The 22,861-nt window shown below is 36.4% G+C and overlaps 1 protein-coding gene across 1 annotated transcript in view; it reads left to right on the top strand.

The window, feature by feature from the left end:
* Positions 1-22,861, top strand: part of FBN2 (fibrillin 2) — a 165,579-nt gene that overhangs the window by 91,376 nt on the left and 51,342 nt on the right. The window contains exons 22-34 of the mRNA XM_065045711.1: positions 1,134-1,184; positions 1,676-1,801; positions 4,848-5,075; positions 7,632-7,757; positions 9,860-9,988; positions 12,082-12,207; positions 12,886-13,011; positions 13,692-13,814; positions 13,957-14,082; positions 18,096-18,221; positions 19,285-19,407; positions 20,821-20,943; positions 22,711-22,836. Coding sequence (XP_064901783.1) covers positions 1,134-1,184; positions 1,676-1,801; positions 4,848-5,075; positions 7,632-7,757; positions 9,860-9,988; positions 12,082-12,207; positions 12,886-13,011; positions 13,692-13,814; positions 13,957-14,082; positions 18,096-18,221; positions 19,285-19,407; positions 20,821-20,943; positions 22,711-22,836 — 1,659 coding nt within the window. The remainder of the gene's footprint in view (positions 1-1,133; positions 1,185-1,675; positions 1,802-4,847; positions 5,076-7,631; positions 7,758-9,859; positions 9,989-12,081; positions 12,208-12,885; positions 13,012-13,691; positions 13,815-13,956; positions 14,083-18,095; positions 18,222-19,284; positions 19,408-20,820; positions 20,944-22,710; positions 22,837-22,861) is intronic.

Here is a 22,861-nt window from a genome sequence, read left to right as displayed (position 1 = left end):
ATTCTCTTATTTAGCATCATTTATGATCTCCACCATCAGAGATCATTCTAATAGCTTTGAAGTTACTAGGAAATAACATGTGAATAAATCTTTTATTAATGACATATGTTTCATCTCCACAGGGACTGTGCATTGGTGTAGGGAAGTAAAGACTACAATAATAAAGTGAAATATCTGGTAAAAGTCTTGAGGGCTTTTTATGTTGTGGGCTGTTAACAATTCTTTCATCTGTTTTCAAATACATAGCTTATGTACAATTATTTATTGCAGAATAGTACTGCTATTAGATTACAGGTTAGGTCTAGAAGTTGCAAGTGGGAATGTTCACTGTTTGCTCTAGTTTGTGGAGAAATACTGTAATGCATTCTCCCCATAAGGTTTGAATAATGCCACTTGCAGTTGAACCAGCGTCAGGATGTTATAGCCTTTCATTTCTAATTGGAACAGTAACTTTAGGCACGTGTATCACATCTAACAACCATGTTGCAAACAATATCCAACTGAGCTCTTAACTGTGCAGGGCAGCATCAAGCAAAGGTATTACTTTGGACTCCAGGAAGCAGCAACTGTCAGGTTAGACTGGTAAAACTAATAAAACCCCAGGAATCTAGAGACCTAATTATCTCAGACTGGGTACATTTGGCCATTTAATTTTATATTCTCTGACTAATTAAATTTCAGCAAGCTTTCATATCACTAAATCATGCTACATTTTACATGCATATCCTAAAATAATGTTATTGCTCAGATCCTTTATTAAGCTGCAGTGGGGAAAAAAGCCATTAGTGATAACTGGCATCACTAAAGTTTTAAATCTTCAGGCCAGTTTACAGGCAATTTACCTTTCAGCTGCATCTGAGTGCAGAGACTGATAGAATGAGATGCTGAGGATTCTCATCCCCACTAAGGAATGCACATAGGAAAGTAATTGTTTAAGATTTAATTTCCTCGTCTATTCACTTGTTTTAAGTAATACATATGACTCAGTACTTTTCTTGATTGAGGCTAGAGCACTCACCACCCTGTACAGTCAAATTATTTGAGAATTCTGAAGATACATTCATTTTAAAATTATTTACTCCTGTGTTTCTGTCATACTAAAGCAGTGATATATCTTTCTGGCTTGATTCCAGACCCAGCTTGCTCAAGAGGATTTGCCAGAGTGAAGGGTATAACCTGTGAAGGTGAAGTTTTTGCTTCTTACTCAAGATGTCACTTTTTTTTTTTTTCTTTCAAAATGAGATAAAAGGGGATTTATTATGTTGTTGTTTATGTCATACATAATCATGTTAATCTGAGATGAATGCCTTCACAAACGGTTACTGACTGCTGGGAAAAGTTATGTTCCGCTGTTTGTTGGAGAATATCAAAATAATACAAACACAATGGAATTGCTCCTTCAAAATACCTTTGATCCCTTTAGATTTTGCTTTTCTCAGCCACATCCATCATCTTGTCTTAGAGAAGAGAATGTGGCATCTTCGGGCCCTATGACTTGAAGATCTTGCAAGAGTCCCTTGAGACTAGGCCAGGCACTTGTTCAGAGCACTGTTCAGACTCTAATACAGTATGGATGAAAGCCTCTTGCTTTCTTTCATGTAGCTTGAATTCTCAATAAAGCTGTAGTTGTCTTCTTCCACTTGCAATATAACTCAGCTTCTTGTTTCCCCAACAGATGTAAATGAGTGTGAGGTTTTCCCGGGGGTTTGTACCAATGGGCGGTGCGTTAACAGCAGAGGCTCATTCCACTGCGAGTGCCCGGAAGGGCTGACACTCGATGGAACAGGGCGAGTGTGTTTAGGTAAGAGTGTTCTCAATTCCACCAGCTTTTTAGCTGTATCCATCAAAGTTATTCTCAAAGGCATGTGAAAGAATGTTTGGTTTGTTTCTGAATTCATCCAAAAGCAGTTTAGTAAGGCTGTGTTATAGTTTATGGCTGCTTAGATAGCAAATGCCTGTGCCTGCCTCAGGGCAGAGCTGTTAATTCCTTGGGGAAATACGAATGTTTGTGTTAGTATTTGGTTCACCCACAATGCAATCAGCAGGTTTTGCTAGAGTGCTGCCATTGCTCTGCCTCCTGCTCATGGATAGAAATGTCTGACTCGCTGGAACGGGTTGATGAGCAGCCAGCTGCTCAGCCCACAGCTGTAATGCGGCATGAATGCTGCTCTGCCCTACTGCTATCTCACCACCTTGTGCAACTTGGATACTGCCTTGTACCACAAATACTCTGGTGCAGATTGGTCTGTCTGAGACTAATAAAAATGAGCATAGATAAAAATAGGACCTGATCTTTGTTATACAGATTAGTATCGTCTACTGACAAAACATGATGTCTGTGAAAGCGTACATTTCTCTAGGAAAAACTTCGAGTATAAAAAGTACTGAATCCCTCTGTGAGTTCAAGAAAACACCAGTATCCTGTAGCAAGTGTAGTTAATTAATCTGCATCTTCACAAATTAATGATCAGAGATGAAAAAAGATAAATTCAGGGTCCTGCATGTTTAGAACAGATTCTGGAACCCATATTAATTTTTCTTAACAGTTCTAAAGACTGTAAAAATATGATTACTGAGAGCATTGATTTATTTAAAGAAAACAGAGCAGCAGAACAAGAAGAAAAAAAATTCAGCCCTTGCTTCATGTCAAGGATTCTTCTACTCTAACTGTTTGTTGTTGTTGTTTGAAGAGTGTTCTCGTTCCTCAAGCAGAATCAAATTTAAGCAAACATTTTTGCTTTAATTGCACTATGCCTCACCAATCACTGATACAAACAGTTACCAGATTGTGGGGTCTTTTAATGTGAATGTTATTCTTATTTTTTAAAATAAGCAGGATTTTGAAACCAAGCAGATGTGTACAAGTGGTATAAATGCCTCAAGAAAAAAAAATCAAAACCAAACCAAACAAAAAATACCCAAACAACAACAAAAAACCCCACACCAGTTCAAAATCAAGTCTGCCCAGATGCACATATCTGTTAAGTTTGTGCATATCATATGCAGTTTTCCTTGTTATGCTTTCCTTAATATTCCACTCTGCCCCAACTCCTCCAAACTTACTTTTTCTGGTGCAGTCACTGTCTGTGGCCACCAACCGTGTATTATTTCTCAATGCGAAATTTTATAAGGACAGGTGTGGATTTAATCGTGGTTGATAGATATAATGAAAATTTGAAACAAAGGAGACATTTTCAAGCAACATTCACAATTCCTTTACTCTCAAAGCTGTGTCCCCTTTTCTTATTTTAATGAAAAAACATCATTTTACATTACAAGGTATGAGCCTTCTCCTATGCTACACATAACATATAGGTCTGAAATATCTTTTTTTTTCCTGAAAGACCCGCTATAGTGATTTTATTCCAAAGAAATACCTATTAGCAGTATGTTTGCTGAATCTCTGGAAATTGAATAAATGTGGAATAGTTTACAGGAAACCATGAGTATTATTTGAACCATTTCCAGTTCTTATGCTTGTTTAACTTCAGATGTGCATAGGGTAACTTTATATTGTAAGTCTGCACAACTTTGAAGGACTTGTATGGAAAATAGTTCAGCAGTTTATCTGTGTTATTTTTAAATCTTGTATCTTCTCCAAAGCTCTTTGCACAAAGCATTTAAGAGTTCTGTCGGGCTTGCTAAAGCCTAACTTCCAGTCCAGTATATCACATGAAATGTGAATATTTATCCTGAAAATAGAGCTTGACCTCTACTCCATTTCAATCATGTCAGAAGGCTCTAGAAGATGTCCAGAACTTTTGTCAGATGCAGTATGTCCTTGTATTCTTCCCTTACACAATGAAAATAACTCTTGTTTCATGGAGAGTATTAAGTTACCAAGAAATTTCTGTATAGTATCACAGATATCTTCTCTAGCACTACTGTAATTTATACTGTCCATTTCTCATTATTGGTATTGTTTGATAGATTCTTAGAATTTGGGCATAAAAATTTTCCTATGTTGTGGAAATTAACATATAGAGACTTAACAACCCATATTTATACCAATTTTATATTTTAACAAATACTACATTTTTTTCTAAAAATTTTAAACTATTTTTCTTTACGAAAATACAAATAGGTGAAAAGTGTGTAATGTACTGACGGTTTCAAATGGGTTATTGTTGTTATTTTTTACTGTATATGGGAACTGGCAAAGCTGATTTTTTCTGTGTACAGACCAGTGTGTGGTACTTTTCCTGACAGCTGGGTATGCAAGCACAGATTTTGCCTGCACACTTGGTTGACGTATCATTTGCTTGACCTGCTTGCTTGCTTTCCTTGGATATAAGCATAACTAATTTTTCTGGAAGCCGTATTGTTTTCTCCTGCTAACTGGTGTTAAAGTAAGCCTAACAATGATGAACATTTTTTTCTGTATTCCTTGTATTAATAAATCAATACAATAATATAAACATAGGTAGGATTAGGTTTGGTTTGGGGTTTGTTTTATTTTGTTGTTGTTTTTTTGCCATGAATGCATGTCAATTTGTAAATGAGAATACCTGATACAGTAAAGAAATACATGTCTCTGTCCTATCAGATACACATAGGAACCTAAAAAAGCACTTTCATGTTAGAGTAGTGGTACATCTTCATATTGCAAGACAATAAATGAAATGTTTGTACTTTTATGTGGTGCAACAGAGATCCAGAAACATAATTATAATGTAATATTAGCAACTTCAGATGGTCGAACATAGTGCAGAAGTGTAGAGTCTTGCACAGAAATCTGTCTCCCAGAAACGGAGCCTCACATGTACTCATGCCTTAGAAATATATGCTTCTGAAAAACAAAAAGCTTTTGCAAAGGGTAAAATGCCTATTTGTTGTAAAATGAGCAGATATTCGCATGGAGCCATGCTACCTGAAGTGGGATGAAGATGAGTGCATTCAGTCTGTGCCTGGCAAGTTCCGTATGGATGCCTGCTGCTGTGCGGTGGGGGCTGCCTGGGGCTCCGACTGCGAGGAGTGTCCTAAGCCTGGCACCAAGGAATACAAGGCTCTGTGCCCCAGAGGTCCTGGCTTTTCCAACAGGGGAGATATTCTAACTGGCAGGCCATTTTATAAAGGTAAGGGTTCATTCTTGGGTCTAAAATTAAAATATAGGTATGTCTGTGTGAATATTCTAAGAAAATGCCGGGATTTGTGGCTATGTTTGCTACATACTTGAGATGAGAGATATGATAAAGATTTTTGTCCAAAAGAGCTAACCTTGCAGGTGGGAAACTCTCTGCTTGGTACTCAAGAGAGTTACAGGAGCCTAAAAGAAAAAGCTGCAAAGTTTAAATTTGGTAAGGAGAAAGAGGAAATGTCATAAAAGAACTGAAGGGAAGGGGAACTCTGAATAACAAGAACAACATAAAATGTGTACCTTTATTAGGGCAATGCTTTTCAAAGTGTGAACTGAGGGTCTGATGATGTTCCATGAGGTCAAAGAGTTGAGATGTAAATGTAAAATATTACTAAAATTTGGCCAGGGTTCTGTGAAAGAGATACTGAAGAAGAATGGGTTCTCTCTCTGGCTTGCAGAATTATTAAGTTATTAGAAGGGAAGTGTGTCCAATATTGCATTAAAATTACAAGAGCAATGATAACAAGGAGCTGCAGCAATAAAGTAAATAAAAGCCTTTTGTTCAGTTTTTACTAGCTTCAACTCCTGTAGGGCAAAAACAAAACTGAAGAGGCTGGAAAATGTTAAGAAACTAGATCTGAGATGTTTTTTTAACCGATTGAGATCAGAGAATAAAAGCTGTAAATTTCTCTGTGCAGAAGCTTAGGTGATCCAGAAATTATTTAGGTATGGGTTTTGTTTTTGTTTTTTTTTTTTTCTTTTTAATGTATTCTGAAGCATTTATCTTGAAATATATTGAGTTGCTTGAGAAAACTTTAGCAGATTGGACCTTGGCTTCCCCATAAATAAGGTCTGATGTTCAAAAGTTACTATTCTCGGGCAAAGCTCTGAACATTCTGTGGTGATATACTAAAACAAATTAAGGAATTTAATAATAACAACAATATAATTGCTTGTTTTTATTAAAATTCAATTCATTATAAATAATAAAATCTTAATTATTTAGTACTAGTAAATATCTCATCCACTCCAAGATTTTTTAAGGTTTTCCTGCTTGTTTCTGGTTTTGTATGTGGACCGCACTTTTCTCCCACTCACATGAGTACATAGGAGATAAAATTTTGTTTCATAAAAGATGACTCTCAGGTTGGGACATTCAACCAGCAAATTATATGACAGAGTGTAAGAAAAGCTCATTCAAGTTTGTAAATGCTGCTGGGGGTGTATGTATGAGAGAGGCCAAAACATGAAAAACCTTTCTTGTCCTGTGCAAGAAACTTCAACAGCAAAATATATTTAGAAGAGGTGAAACATTTCATTTGATATTCAACAAAAGATGAATTAACCTTTTCTAAACTGAGCTCCAGATATCACTCTAGCAATCTCAACTTAAAACAAAACAAAAGAAAAAAACAAACAAAACAAACAAAAAAAAAAACCCAACAATCAACCAGGTGAAAGTTACATCTTTTACAAACTGGCACAGGAACACCATGAATGTTCCTTGTATTAGAAAGCAAAACAGAGGACAATACACATTTTGGCATCATGGGCAGAAGAGTCTTAGCTCGGGGAATTTCACTGAATTTGGTTCATTGCTGATTGATGTGAACTGTTACTGACTTGGACATTGAGAAGCAAAGAAAGCATAAAGAAATCAACAGGTAGGGAAACATCTTTTCTCTTCTACCGCCAGGCATGGATGCAGCCCGGCATCTCTCCTCCACACTTCCTGGTGTCTGGCTGCCCCAGTCCCATGGATGAGACAGCTGGCAGCACAGGGCCTTCGGGACACTGCAATGGTTTCTGTTTGTCACCACTCATTGCTTAGTCTTTTATTTCACTGCTCCTTCCTTCTGCTCATTTGCTATGCCATGACATGGGCTCCTCCATGGGACAGAGGCCCTCAGGTGTGTTCCTGCTCAGCATGGGTTGTCCACAGCCCATGCTCCTTCAGGACATCCCAGTCCCAGTGTGGGTCATTTGTGCTTAGTCCTGGGAGGAAACACCCACATGTCGTGGTCACTCAGGGATCTCCCTGCCCTAGCAAGGGTTGCCTATGGGTCACAATCCCTCAGAGGTATCTCTGCCCCAGCATGCATGGGCCACTGTCTCTCAGGTGTTCCTGCCCCTGCTTGGGCCACCTATAGGCAACACACCTTCAGACATGTCCCTGCCGTACCACGGGTCACCCACAGCTGCAGTCCCTCAGGGCTGTCCCTGCTATGGCGTATGGGTCTTCTACAGGCTGTGGTTTCTCTGGACTTTCTCTGTGCTGGCATAGTTCCTCTAAAGATGGCAATTCCTCGGGGGTTCTTTCTCAGATGTGGAGTTCTATCCTTCAAGAGTGCATCTCCAGTCATGTCTCCAACAATGTCCCCTACTGCTTGCCTCCTTTGTTTCATTTCTCCTTTCTCCTAACCTGCGTAGGAGGAGGCCATACCTCAGACCCTGCCTTTTACACCCAATACAACTGGTAAGAAGCAGCAGGAAACTCTGATTATATTTATAGACGCATTTGTGCTTAAGAATGCTCTTTTGTTTTATTTCATAGATATAAATGAATGTAAAGTGTTCCCTGGTATGTGCATGAATGGTAAATGCAGAAACACAATTGGAAGTTTCAAATGTAGATGTAACAATGGGTTTACTTTAGATATGGAGGAAAGAAACTGTACAGGTAAGTCTTGCATTTTCTCCAGTTCTTCCTAGAGTCATAGATTGGTTGAGATTGAAAGGGACCTCAAAATATCATCTTCACCAACCTTTTGTGTGTCAGGGAGCCTAAATAAGAATATCTAGCTGCTGGTCCATCTTAAAAACATCCAGTGATGGGGAGTCCACCATGTCCTCAGGGCATTTTGGAGGAACTTGTACTTGTTGCATATCTTTGTGATCCAGAAACTTAATGTAATTCAATTCCTTCAGTTTCTAAGAGCTTAATCTTTACACAGAGTGACCAGGTGTCTTAAGATTCCCTTTCAGAAAGTGATTTTTTAATAAATGTAACATTCTTCTTCTACATGTACATTAGGAATTTTTTAATTGATGTTGAATATTCTCAGGTCATGGTCTATCAGTATAAACTGAAAAATCAATAAGAATCATCAGCAGAGATAAGTTCAATGTTTAAACAGACAGATTAATTTATATTATATTCCTTACTCTCTGGTCATTGTGATACCAAACAAACTTAGAAACTCCACTGCAGATTAATTTTCATTTAGATTTGAAAGCCAAGCACACTCAGAGGCACCTCTGCAATTCTGTCATCAGTGCAACGTTAACTCGAGAAGTGCATTTAATTTAAAAGTTTAATATTTTATTGTTTACTGCCTGGAAAAAACTGAAACAGAAGATAAGCTTGATAGTTTTCTGGTTATGAGAACCTGGATGCCTGCGTTGTGGGTGGCTCTGTGCTGAAAATGAAGGAGGTTTTGTTATACCACACAGGCGTCTATGAGTGAGTCAGCGTAATATGAAGTGTGGGTGGTAAGGCATGTTAACTGAGGTGGGTCTGGATGTTAATGTTACCCTAACTGGTGATTTCCTTGTTTTTATAGTGATTGCATTGATAAGAAATGCATTTAATAAACTTTATTTCTAAACTAACAAGAATAGTTAGGAAAACTTCTCCCTCCCAAAGCTTTTTTTGGTTCTGTTTTCCATTGGAAGTTTGTTCTGACAAAAACGTTCCACTGAGCAGCTGTAGAGAGCCAGGTTTTATTAAACAGAAGATTTTGGTTTGTTTTGTTTTAAATTAGCAAAATGTTTTATAAAGCCTTCAGAAGGCCAGATAACATCCCAGGCCCAACAGGTGGATTACCATCCAACAACTCCACACATCTGTGTGTGACGGAAATATCTTCACCAGACAAAAACCTGGCCATGGGGGGTGACACAGAGGCAAAAGAGACTTTTGCATGTTGTGAAAAAAGAACTGTTGCAAATCTTTAGTGGTTTCTTTAGTTAAACCAATACTTGTCTAGTTTTTCTCAATCACTTACACAAGTGAATCTACTGCCCAACTCACCAACTTACTGCCCAGCTCACCAACTTACGACCCACATATTAATGCTCTTCTCTGATTCCTTGCTCCCTGGACTTCTTGGATGACAGAACCAATCCTATGCCCTATCCTGGACTAATGTCTTCATTGTTTCAAATATTCTGTTATTTTTACTCCCAGTAAAGGCTTAATGATTTTTTAATATGTAGAAATTAATGACACAGTAGTGAATTAAGCTGAAGGTAGATCGTATCATGGAGAACTTGAAACTAAGGCATGGAACCCTTGTTCACCCCAAAAACAATGGATAGGCAGTGGAGTAAGGAATAGAGAAGTCTAACGGAAAGGGTAAATGCAAATTCATATTGCTATTAGTGGTTTAATGTCTTGATAATAAGCAATTTAATAACAATGACACTGTAGTCATGGAGTCAATTAGTACTTCTGTAATAATAACAACTTAGAATTTGCTACAGCTAGTAATTTCCTTAGAAAACTAACCTTAAATTAAACTTAATGAAAGCCTGCTTGTTAAACAGTGTAATGTATAGTTCAGAGCTCTGAAGGCATTGCATTATGAATCTTTCAGAAATCGTTTCACATAATCATAATTCCTTTAAATATTAAATTAATTCCATTTTTCTCTGTTGATTGATATACTGTGAATTATTTCTGTAGAGTTAATTTATAATGGCTAAGTGTTCACTTCTGTGAAAAGCAGGATAACCGTGAACTCTGTTTGATTTTTCTGTCTCTCCATTACTATGAAATAGACATCGATGAGTGCCGGATCTCCCCAGACTTATGTGGAAGTGGCACTTGTGTCAACACTCCTGGAAGCTTTGAGTGTGAGTGCTTTGATGGTTATGAAAGTGGATTTATGATGATGAAGAACTGTATGGGTAAGTGTTGCCAGGATGATCTTGCGTGTGTCCGCTGTCTGCAGAAAGCCTGACCTGTTCTCTGTACTCTGTACTATACTAGCTTTGCTCCACTGAATACTTCATATGTGTAATTATTCTGACTTCTTGAACAAGATATACAGTTTATAGGCCAAATAACTGAACTGTGCATATAGCTTTGCTAGTTCTTTTTGCTAATCACTTTTACACATTTCTGTATAGACATTTTAGAATGGCAGCAAATATTCATTTACATAGTTTAACAATGTCTAATGAGGTATCCAAACATTTGGTAAAGTTAGGAATAGAAGGCTGGAGTTTCAAAAGTAGTGTGATTCACATTTCCTCGATTCTTCTGGTACTACAGAAATTCTGAGAGCATTTCATGAAAAAAAAAAAAAAAAAAAATCACATCTCTTTAATCTTTTTAAAGTTGTAAGAATAGATATGGAGACACCAAAAGTTACTAGCCACTGTAAAAACTCTTGAGTTAGTATCATGCAGTACTTCACTAAATATATCACAAAATATATAATGAAAGTGAAAAATCTTAGGTTTTCATCTTGATGAAGCTAAATGGGTCCTCCTCCTTGCCCTTCTTGGAGACATTTCCTCTCTTCTCACCCTAAAGATTCTTGCCTAATTTCCATGGCCTTTCACAGGTGGTCAAGAGTGGCTTCAAAATGCCATTGGCCAGCTCCCTCTCAGCACTCATGAGTCTTTTCCACATACTTTGTCAGCAGTTCCCTTCCACCCTTTCCCCTCATCTTTTTGCTGCTGCTTTTATACCCTTCACATCCCTTGCCAGGGTCAGCTCCTGGTGCCTTTGGCTTTCCTAACCCCACCTCTGCAGACTCAGTGCCTCTGTATTTCTCCTGCATCACCTCTCCCTGCTTTGGCTTATTTTATGTTTCCTTTTTGTGTCTGAGTTTTGCCAGGAGCTTTTGTGCTTGTATTAATAACTGAACTCAAATAAGTGGTCCTATGTCCCTGCCATGCAAACGTCCTGTCACCTTTACTTGATTTCCTGCCAATTGTGATGCTTTTAGACTCAAAAAGTCGGCAAAAATTAATTGCCTGAATCACAGGTGGACATGACAAAGACAATAAACTGTGTGAGCTGAATAGTCTTCAGGAAAGACAGAGTACAAATGCAGAGAATCAGTACCATATGGTGGAGATATGATATCTATAAAACAGAAACAGTGTATCAAGATGTCAGGTAAATAGCAGAGAGGAGACAAGAAGAGGAGTTACTTATTGAGCACCTTTTGCAGGGGTGGGAGAGCATAATGTTCAACAAAAACATTTTTGAGCTGCAAGCACTATCCAAGCAGGAGTGTAGCAAAAGAGATGCTAAATTCTGTCATCGGGTAGTTTCTCCTCTCATGTGAATAACCTGCAAAACCCAGTGATATCTTGGCTAAACTCCCAGGCTAAGGTAAGATAACACTAGTCTGCCTATCTGGATAAAAGTCTCCAGTTTTGAAGACAGGTAGCCATAATGCTTCTCAGCAGTCCCAAAGTGTAAGTACATCCTGCACCTTGAACACAATTTGATCATATTTCTCTTAATCTACATGTACAGTGTTAGCTGTTTTTATCGGGTTTGGGAGTCAAATATTGTTTGTCATTATAAGCTGCAGTGAGCTTATTTCTCAGCCAAAAAATGACATATGCAGGATTTATCAAACTGAATAGCCATTTAGGTAAAAGTTTACACATACAGCCCCATTAACAGCATCCATAGACAACAATTTCGTTAAGAAGCACTTTTAAAAAAATCCATCACATTAATACATTGTTCTAAATGGCAACCATCCAAACAGTTGCCGTCTTTTCCTAGAATACTTAATTTTGAATGATGAATCCCTAGTTTTCTCGAGGAGCAAGATACTAATTTTTAGAGTTAATAATGCCTAGTTTTTTATTCACCATTATGCAGTATGAGGAAAGGAGCAATACTGCTTCAATTAAACAGTCCTTTTATTTCTGACCTCCAGATTTTAGCACATACAGACACTGATAATTGCTTTTCTCTTTGTTGCTCCTGAGTAATGATTTTGTATTTGTTTATCATTGTGTCTTCACAGATATTGATGAATGTGAACGCAACCCTCTGCTGTGTAGAGGTGGCACGTGTGTGAACACCGAAGGGAGTTTTCAGTGTGACTGTCCTTTGGGACATGAGCTGTCACCATCACGTGAGGCATGCATAGGTGAGTTTTCATTTGTGCTATCAAAACTTCTTGTCTCTGGCAAGGATAGGGTCTCGGGAATATCTTCTACAAATTCATGTTCCTTCTTTATAAGCATACCTTCAAATTAAAACCTGAAAACAGATCCTGTAAAATCTCCGGTGCCCTTAATGCTGTTGACTTTAAAGAGGAATATTTTACAAGGCCTCCTATCAATTATTTAGCAACTCAGAGGACTGCACCAGTCATGTTGGCAACTTTCAAGAAAAATACATACCAGCACATAGGGAAGTTCGTTACTGCAGTCAGAAAAAAGCATTGTCTCTTGCTGAAATGCAGCTCTCCTTTTTGCACATAATTAATCAAAATGCTAAACAAAATGCAGAGAACATAATGCATATTATCTCTTTGATTTCTCTCTTTAATTGATAATTGCTTCAAGACTTGCTTTATACTACTGCAGTTAGTGCTCACAGACCAGAAACAAAGTTAAACCTTTGGGCACTGGCTTAAACATACTATTCAGAGCTCCATACCCTGGACTGGAACGTGCTAGGAGCAAGAAAGAAATTGAAAAAGCCCAAAAGCCACTCATTTAAAAATCTACCTCTCACCCTCTTTCTCTGACGTTCAAGCAGTTTTGCTTAATGAGGCTGCATTCTGAATAAGAAGTAATTTATAAGAATGATTCTTTTCCAGATGTAAATGAGTGCTCATTAAGTGACAATCTCTGCAGAAATGGCAAGTGTATGAATATGATTGGAACATACCAGTGTTCCTGCAACTCTGGGTACCAGGCCACTCGTGACAGACAAGGCTGCATAGGCAAGTGTTGCACACATTCACCTGTGTATTTGTGTTCCATTTTATATTGTTTCATCTATCTTTCTTTTTATTTAATCTCATCTTTTCCTTTTGAAACTGAGCAGGGCCATCTTCTCATCTGTGATTAGACATATCCTGAGCTATTGTGGACCCACACACTGATAGCTTCTCTTTCATTTTTCCTCCTAATTCTATATATCTCTTAAATAATTCGCTGAATATATGTATATAATATGTATACATAATATATGTAGTATCGAATTATGTAGGTGTCATCACATTGGTAAGGAGAACAGAGGTATTAAGAGTTTTTTTATTTGTATTTTTATTTTTTTTGCAAAAATATAAATTTGTGCTACCTTTCAAGCTTTAATGAAAGCTAAGTATCTCAGGGCTTTTCTTTCTTTCCTTTCCACATGCTGTATTTTGCACCTTTTTTACATCCACTGTTAATACATGTTAACAAAAGCAACAAGTAAAAGTAGCCACTTGCTCCCACAAATGACAATAAAGTTGAAAGAGAGAAAGCTGAAGAAATTGTAAATCAGAGACAGTAGAATGAGAATAAAAATTCAGAATTGTGTCACTGCTAAACTGTTTCATCTGCTAAGTAAAATGGCAAGAGAAGATGGCTTTTCCTTATTAAAGTAGAGTTACTAGTACTAGTGTTGCTTCCCCAGATATTGATGAATGTATGATAATGAATGGAGGATGTGACACCCACTGCACTAACTCAGAAGGCAGCTATGAATGTAGCTGCAGTGACGGCTATGCTCTGATGCCAGATGTCAGGACATGTGCAGGTAGGTTTTAATATCTTAAAAGTTCCTCCATTGTACATTTCAGCCAATATGAACATGGTATTCTTTCAGCAAAACCATAGGAGAGTGTCAGAACTACTATCTGTTGTTTGTTTGGTTTGTTTGTTGTTTTTTTTTTCCCTAGATATTGATGAATGTGAAAACAATCCAGATATCTGTGATGGTGGGCAATGTACCAATATTCCAGGGGAATATCGCTGTCTCTGTTATGATGGGTTTATGGCTTCTATGGACATGAAGACTTGTATTGGTGAGTAGCTGTATGCACAAAATTTAACAGAAGTCTAAATATTCTTCAGCTAATGTTTTAGGAAGTTCTGATGAATCCTTGAAAGTGGGTCTTGAAAGTATTTATATTGTTAAAAAAAAAAAAACAATGGTAGGGGGGGATTGGACTAGATGATCTTTCAAGGTTCATTCCAACCCCTAACATTCTGTGATTCTGTAATCTTTCTTGCCTATCAATGTGCATGTCAAGAAGGGCAGAAAAATTTTTGAAAAGTCCATAAAGATGAAACAAATCACATTGTTCCAAAAATAGGAGTGATTTAATTGTAATTATATGATTCTGCTAAACCATCTTTGTTGAGAAGAGATTATTTGAGGGTCCCAACATTTTCTTCTCTCTTGTAAATGTTTTAGTTTATACCCTCAACTACAGAAAGATATAATGAGTATTTATAAAGGAAATTAAAATGAAATTATCTCCTCAAATTAACTTAACCTGTTTAGTGTATCTTGATATTCATATGAAGTTCATACATTTTACATTAAATATGAAGTTTCTTATGTTCCATATTTCAAGGTGATTTTGGCTATTCTAGTAACATCATTTTATATTTTGTGAGCATCTGTCAAACCAACCTTCACTTTGCACAAATGCACACTCACAGACATACTCACTGTGGAGAAACTGGTCATATGTATTGCTGAGCATAGTTGTCCTGAACAGTTTTTTTTTTCCTTTCTTTCATAGTTAGAGTTGCATTTAAAATTTTCTTTTCACCCTCACTTTTAATGTTACTCCAGGTTCCTGTTTTCAGTTTTGCACACATACTCCATGTTTATGCAACCAACTTGAAAGTTTAGAACTAATAATTTCAGTATTTTTTTGGTATTAACAATGTTAGTAGCTGTAAAATCAGAATACTGTTTTTAATTTTATACATAACTGCTCATAAATGTTCTTCTTTAGGAAAACAGTATCTGATATTAATGTAGAAACCTACAGTGAGAAAGAGTGAATTTCTACCATGTAGGTAATTGCTTTCCTTGCTAACATTATCCAGTTTGCCAAAAAGACTTTGGGGTAACTACAGTTCTTACTGGTCGTAACACTACTTTCAACAAAGTACTTGATTTTTTATGAGCAGAAGTATTTGCAGTGTTTTGTATTTGTTTGGTAGTATGTGAAATTAGATTATCTTTGCCATTTAACTAATGTAAAATTGGAGCTATTTGAATACAGTAAAAAAGTTGACAGGGGTATAGCTCACAAGATGACTATGTTTTAACTAGAAGTTTTAAATCAGATTTTTAATTATAAACTAATTAGCTCTCTAATGACAAAAATTCTGGACTAATGTCAAAGCATTGAATTACAGTTGAAAGCATATGTTGAAGATTTAACATGCAGTATAAGAATCTAAAATGCAGTTCAGGTGCAAACTACATTATTCTTTAGGAGAGGTTTTTTCCTAATGGAAAGTTCTCATCATATATGCAATGGTCAGTGAAACTACAAAGAACAGAGAGACATCAGCAGCAAACTTTCCTCTTCCTTGAAACTTCAGTGTGCATCAAGGCAGCAAGTGCTGAGCAGTCGTGTTGTCGAGCTGCCTAGGAAGGGAGTCTGGCACAAGAGCACATCTGATGTGCTGCCCTGTTTTTCCTTGTGGCTATTTTATTTTTTATATGGTTGCAGGAAAGCTTTCCTGGTCATGACTTATCATTTGCTCTTTCTGCAAGTGTCATCCTCCCACCTGCACCCTGAATTCTCCTTGAATGTTACCTTTGTGGTAGCCTTGTACCTTTGTATGTGCCAGAGATTGCTGTAACTTTTGGAAGCAGTTCTCAAGGGCATTCTTGTAATATCTCTGCTCTTTACCCTGTCCAAAACTGGCTTTCAACACCACCATTAGGACAATGGTTACTGATTTGTTCTTTCATTCCTACTTAACCTCAGTCTTGATAGACATTTTGATTTTTCTTCCTCTCTTGAAATATCTTTAAGTTTATTCACAAGCAGTGGGACTTTGCTTCTTCTCAGTAAGGAATTCACCCCACCATGCACACACACTCACTCTTGGGATAAGTAATAAACTTTATTTCCTAGCTACCCATTTTCTAATGGCATAGCAGAGTGATATGTAGGTCTGTACTAAAAAGCTGGCAATGAACTATAGGCTTTCTCTGAAACCTAGATGGAAGGCTGTGCCAGAGCTACTCATAGCCATGAGCTACTAAGAAGAGTTTGAGGTTTCCTTGTGGTGTTACGAGTTCCCTGTTTGATATGCTTCATAGTTCAGGCTTTTCTACAGAGATTTTGAAAGAAGAAGGTCAATTCTTATGTTCCAGATGTGTCTGAGCAGGCAGAAATAGGGAGGTAAGTCTGCAGCTACTGCGACTGAGAAGACTTAAAGCATGGCAGCTTTCCTTTGCCTTGTAATGTGACAATTGGATATACTGAGAAAATAAAGGTTGCAGTAATTACAGTATTTAGTAGACTGATGAAATCAGCCCTGTTTTAAAATACAGAACTGAATTTTACTAAATTCATTTAATAACAACACATTTGCCAATAGTCAGTTCTTACACAATATTGGTCATTATAACTGCACATACAAAACTGTTAGTTTTTAACAACCACATTCTAATTTATATGCAAGTACACAATACCACAGAGCTGTTATGGGTAGTTTGTGTTGACTGCCTTCCAGGCCATGGTGCTGCTTAGTCATGAAGGTCAGGTTGACCGGGTGGGTATAGAAGAAAAGACAGAATTGAAGTGTGTCTGTCTTCTTTCTTTTAGTACTCCTCTCAAAAAAAGCAGACTCCTTTCTATGCCTTGTAGGGCTTACCTTGTTTTCTTGTCTTGCTAGTCATTCTCCTGCTACCTATGAGATTTTCCTGCCTGTCTACAATTCCTTGTGCTTATATTGTCCTTTGTCTGGCAACTTGTATGATTTTGATGTGCCCTACATGCAGCTACATCGATCTTTCTTTGTTCATTTGGCAGTCTCCTTGCTCACATACTTATGCAAAACCGTGTCTGGCTATGCCATCAGAGTATTACACAATACTTACCTGCTATTGCTAGTTACGCTGTTCTAGCATGCTTATGCTGCAGTTTAAGGGAAGCTAATATTAATTTTATCTCGATACTCTACTAATTTATATGTGATGTGGACCTCTGCTTTGCATTACATGACATCTTACTTCACTCAGAAGGACAACTACAAATACCAGAAACGCCTTTTTCATCCCCAGTACAGTGACTTTCTTAAATGTCATAGTATAATATTGTTAGTTAATGTCATGCCAAAGGATATATTGGACAAAGCGTTTTAAAAGCTCTACAGCCATATGGCCCCACTGTAGCACAACTCAGAACACTCATAGGAAACTCTTCAGTTACCCACCTGGCAGGTGCCCAGTTCTAGGCTGTTATATCAGTTGTATTGTTTCATTAGATTTGTTGTCTTTCCTAGGTTGAATTCTTATTAAAAAAAAGAGTTTACTTTATTATTTTTTATAATTTTGACAAATGCAATTCAGAGGTATCAACACACATTTCTGTATAACATTATTCAATTTTAAATAGTGATCAAAATGTGCAAGTTGAAACCTGTATTTACTATCAGTACAGGAAAAGTAATCCATTTATTGTAAAAATTCTTCTTCAGAAGAAAATTACAGCTATATTACAGTCAAGAACATGCTTTTAAAAATAATTTAAAATTATTATTGTAAGAAGTAGTTGACTTAATAGTCCAATAATTAGCATTCTAAACAAATTAGAAAACACTGTATTTGAACTACACATTCATCCTTGTTTCTAGGAAATTAAAAGATTACAAAATGAAAAAGCCATTACGGTTATAATATATGTTATATTGTGGTGAAGATTAATAAATGTGACATGCCATAGAAGCACACCATGCTTCTGATATTTTCACCTGAATGAAAGTATTCCAAAAACACAAAGTATGCTGTTAAATGACAGTAGTGTTCCACTAATAATGATTTTATGTGTACTCACAGATGTGAATGAATGTGATTTGAATTCCAACATCTGTATGTTTGGAGAGTGTGAAAACACTAAAGGTTCCTTCATTTGTCACTGTCAGCTAGGATATTCGGTCAAGAAAGGAACCACTGGATGCACAGGTAAAGCAAATTTCCAGCATATATATCGTGGTGTGCACATATCTTGCTTGACTTTCAGGTAAAATAAATGCCTGAGTGTTCACAAACAAGTGAGAGATTGTAACCTATGCATAACAGTAAATATAAAATTAAGTATTTTATTTTTATGAGCAGGTATACAGAGTTTGAAAAGGTATGTTCCTTCAACAGTATCAATATTATATGAGATGTCCCTCACATGACTGTAATTTTAAAAGCAAAGCTTTTAGCAGTATAGATTGGGGAAATATCTGTGGTATGAAATATAGCTTGGGTGGCCACAGCCACATTTGTATTAGAAGTGTTTTATGAGTACTCATTTATCATACGTACTTAAAGTATGAACTCCTCTGTCAACTAAAGTTTCAGTAAATGTCTCTGTGGTCTAAGAACAGGACAAAGGAAAAAAGTAAAAGAAAATTATTAAAAATAGTGGTGATGTAAAAGGGCTAGTATATGCCATCATTCAACCCATCCTAACAGATTTTAAAGAATCATAGTTGGTCATTTTGAAACTCTGTGAGTTCCCATGATAGTTAAGCAGTACCTTGTCTTCTGCAAGCTGGATCCACAGTGTTCAGGAAGCTAAGTTAATCCGAAATTATTCTTCTGGGGAAGCTGGCAGACTTTCTCCTATAAATTAGAATTAAGAATTAGTTCTACAGTTATTAAAATCTTGGACTAATCATTTTTGTAACTGAAGTGAGCCTATGTGCCCAAAAGTCTTATCCCATTTTTAGATATATAGAGATCAGCATATTTAATGTGTCAGGAAAACAGCATTAATTTCAAACTGAAATGGAGTTGTAGGAAAGCAGACTAATTTTGACATGTATACAAAGAACAAAATGAAAATACAATTGTCACTATTTTTTAATAATGTGTAATACGAAGTAACTTGCTTGAATTATTCTGTAGTCTTGAGTTAGGCTTTTTAAAGGACTGCAAACCTGCACAGTGGAAATAAGCAACATGTAAAAGGAACATAATTTGTAATATTCCACTGCTCCTAATGTAAATACTAATACCTTTTTTGTGCTTGTAGATGTGGATGAGTGTGAAATTGGTGCTCACAACTGTGACATGAATGCTTTGTGTGTCAATGTACCAGGAATTTTTAAATGTAGTTGCAGAGAAGGATGGGTTGGAAATGGCATTAAATGTATTGGTAAGTATCCAGAAAATAAAGCTTCCCTCCTTTTTAGATATATATGGTTTTGGTTTTTTTTAAATCATGTAATGTGAATGTGTGGTTACTTCTTTAGAAACAGTGTTATTCTTCTATCTGCTGCACTCTGTGGATAGATGAGTAGGAGAGAGTCTTATGTTTCAGGCATTTGGTCTTCTGAGAAAAAAAAAGTTTTATCTCAGAATCTTTTCTGTGTAACATCTTAGTGAATTAACTACGTATTTGACAAAGTTTACATATAACTACTAGAATGTGCAAAATTTTTTTAAAAAGGTCAAAAATAAAATGGAATTTATTTTGTGATTTCCTGCCAGTAAGATATTATTTCTGTTACTTAGCAACATTATTTGGAAAAGTCCTGTAGTATATCTTGTTAATAGGCCCTAATATAAAACAGATTGGACTTGAGGCACAGGAAACTTGATTCTACTTTTGTTGGGATGCTATAGTAGCATCATGTCCCCTTGCTTTTATTTTTTAGTTTGGTGTGTAAAAGATTGTAATATTTACCTTTTTTCAGAACATTTTGGGATCTATGGAAGAGGAGCTTCGTTTAAAAATTAAGCTTTATTAGTTTAATATGTGAAAGAAAATGTACCATATTATGAGATTTTACTGCAGTCCAAATTTTGTAAGCTTCTTAAGCCATACCTGAGACAAAAGGGAAGGCCCCCTAGTCTTTATTATTGTCATTTAATTAAAAATATGTGAAATTCTACTAAGAAAATAGAAAGTACCATTTGAAGGAGAAAACTTCAAAAATATTTTCCAGAAGCATCTTCATAATTTGAATAGTGCCTGAGTATAGAGTGTTCTTCCACTCTGCAGAAAGGTGAGACGGGACTGTCAGGCATGCCATAGCACCAGCTAGTGTGACTCATGTGTCATGGACCCAATATGGTCATCCCCAACAAACATTACCTTGAAGTGAAGAAAATTATCTTCCTCTTCCTTTTTCCCTTTTTCATTTGAATTGACATGCAAGTAAATAAGTGAGCCTGCATTAACTTTCATGGGGTTACATTGTTGTCAGATTCTTGTTACATGTACAGCAGATTTTCACCACACTGTATTTCTTTGGTTTATTGGGGTTTTTTAACTCATTTTGAGTTCAAGTTCTTTTGCACGGTATCAACATTCAAGTAACAAGTTAGCTGAATTCCATGTGTTGCTTGGAAACATTTTACCAAATCCTATGCGTTTTAATTTAAAGGAAAAAATATTTAAATGAAATCACTATAGATTACGCTTGTATATTCTAATGACAATTTTGTGTATTTATGGAAACATAAATCATCTTTGTAGCTGCATTTGTTAGCTTGATAGTGAATTGTAGGCCAGGTACACTAGCTATTCTGTTACTGCTTGCACTCTTTTGCCCCTGATGTGCAGATCTTGATGAATGCTCCAATGGGACCCACCAGTGCAGCGTGAATGCCCAGTGTGTGAACACCCCAGGATCATACCGCTGTGCCTGTGCAGAGGGATTCACTGGGGATGGATTTACTTGTTCTGGTAAGAAGTTTCTGTGAAAGACAACTTGTCACTGATTGTTTCTGTTGTACGGAAGCTTTGCAAAATAGATCTAAGCCTGAACTGCAAGGTAATGAACGTAAAAGTGTCTTTTAAGATCAGGATTCTTCCCATCTGCTGATTGTTCTTTTGATTTGTGTGCCAAGTTGGACCTGCTGGGCATGTTTGTGAGGTGAAGTTCCTGTCTTTTTCTTCCTCCTTCTCTGCTCCTTCGAACCATTTTTTTTGGAATGTGCATGTGCTGCTTGCAGCAGCAGGCTCTCCCGTCAAGGACAAAACCCAGGGTTAGGGTTCCTGGCTTGTAGGCCAGGTCTGTCTCAAGCAGGGAAGACATCATCTGTTTTCTCCTCACTATGTTAGTTGAACAGCAAATGATTCACAAGGGAGTTTTTAAAAAGAAAAACAAATTGCAGTTGAAAAATATTACCCATGTTCTCTGCATTTAAATTTGTTCGTAAACGCTTACTGTTAAGAATTAACATCGTTTAGCACACATCAAGTGATTCAAAATAAACTGTGTAAAAGATCATATAAAGTGTAAAGATTTTGTGTTAAACGTAATGGCCAAGCATCAAGTTACTGTCTTTTTTGTCACTTGCAGAGTTGAGATGCAATGATATCTCTGCTCTTGACTTTGAACAAGTCCTGTATGTGGTCAGCAAATTTGAAGGATGAAGGAATGCATCCTAATGCTAGTAAAATACCTAGAAGATAATGTGAATACATTCAACATTAGCTAACTGGCTAATTTGAAATCAAAATAAATTTACAACTTAACTAGATAGTCTAGTCTTCTGATTAATATTGTAAGTTTCTTGATTTCCAAATAAGGATCTTCAAGTATTATTGTTCATTTGTTTCAAGATTGTGGTTAATGAACAAGAACTTTCATCCCTATTATTAACACACTACTTTTCAGATCTTGTGTTTTTTAAAAAACAGGTGGGATACTAGGGAATGACTAACAAAATGGAGAAAGTATATATATATATATTATATATATATATATAATATATATATATTATATATATATATTATATATATATATAATATATATATATTTTATATATATATATATATATTTATATTTATATTTATATATATATATATATATATATAAAATAATCATAAGTATACCTGGCAAAATTAGGAGTCCTTAGGATGACTGCAGTGGTGATTGCCTTCCTTTGTCATTCTGCACTTTTTTAGCTCTTAAAGAAAAACAAACAAACAAAACCCGTTCCTTTTGGGACATACTAGAAGAATCCTCAGTAGTGTGCAAATTGTAGTTATAATGTTCATAATCCTCAAAGTATATTTTCTAAAATGCATATGAAAATAATTTTCTATGTATGATCCACTTAAGAAGATGTGCCTTTTGAATGTATTTTATGTCAAAGTAACATAGCAACATGTACTAGGAGATGAAGCTTTGAATTGGCAAGCAAAGCATTCAACTTATTTGTCAAAGCTGAGTACTACTGAATCTGAAAATCTTGCATTATTTAAAAAAACGAAATCTGTTAATGAAAAGCAAGGAGTAAGGAGTCATGGCATGGCAAAAGGAACAATTTTGGAAGTGACACAATGTTTGCTTTTCTGCATTCTTTCAAATTACTTCATCTTCAGATGTGTTTTGTTTTATATCAACAGTACTCAACAACACTATTATTTTGAACGTCGGGTTAATATTATTTGTATTTTGCTAGTGAAACATACAGTTTTAAAGACATTTTCTGTCTCCCACAGATGTTGATGAGTGTGCAGAAAATGTTAATCTGTGTGAAAATGGACAATGTTTGAATGTCCCTGGTGCCTATCGCTGTGAGTGTGAGATGGGATTCACTCCCGCCTCGGACAGCAGGTCATGCCAAGGTAAGCCACTGCTACTTCAGGTTCA

Source organism: Columba livia, chromosome Z (assembly GCF_036013475.1).
Source record: "Columba livia isolate bColLiv1 breed racing homer chromosome Z, bColLiv1.pat.W.v2, whole genome shotgun sequence".
NCBI classification, from domain to species: Eukaryota; Metazoa; Chordata; class Aves; order Columbiformes; family Columbidae; genus Columba; species Columba livia.
This window is presented reverse-complemented; position numbering and strand designations above follow the sequence as displayed.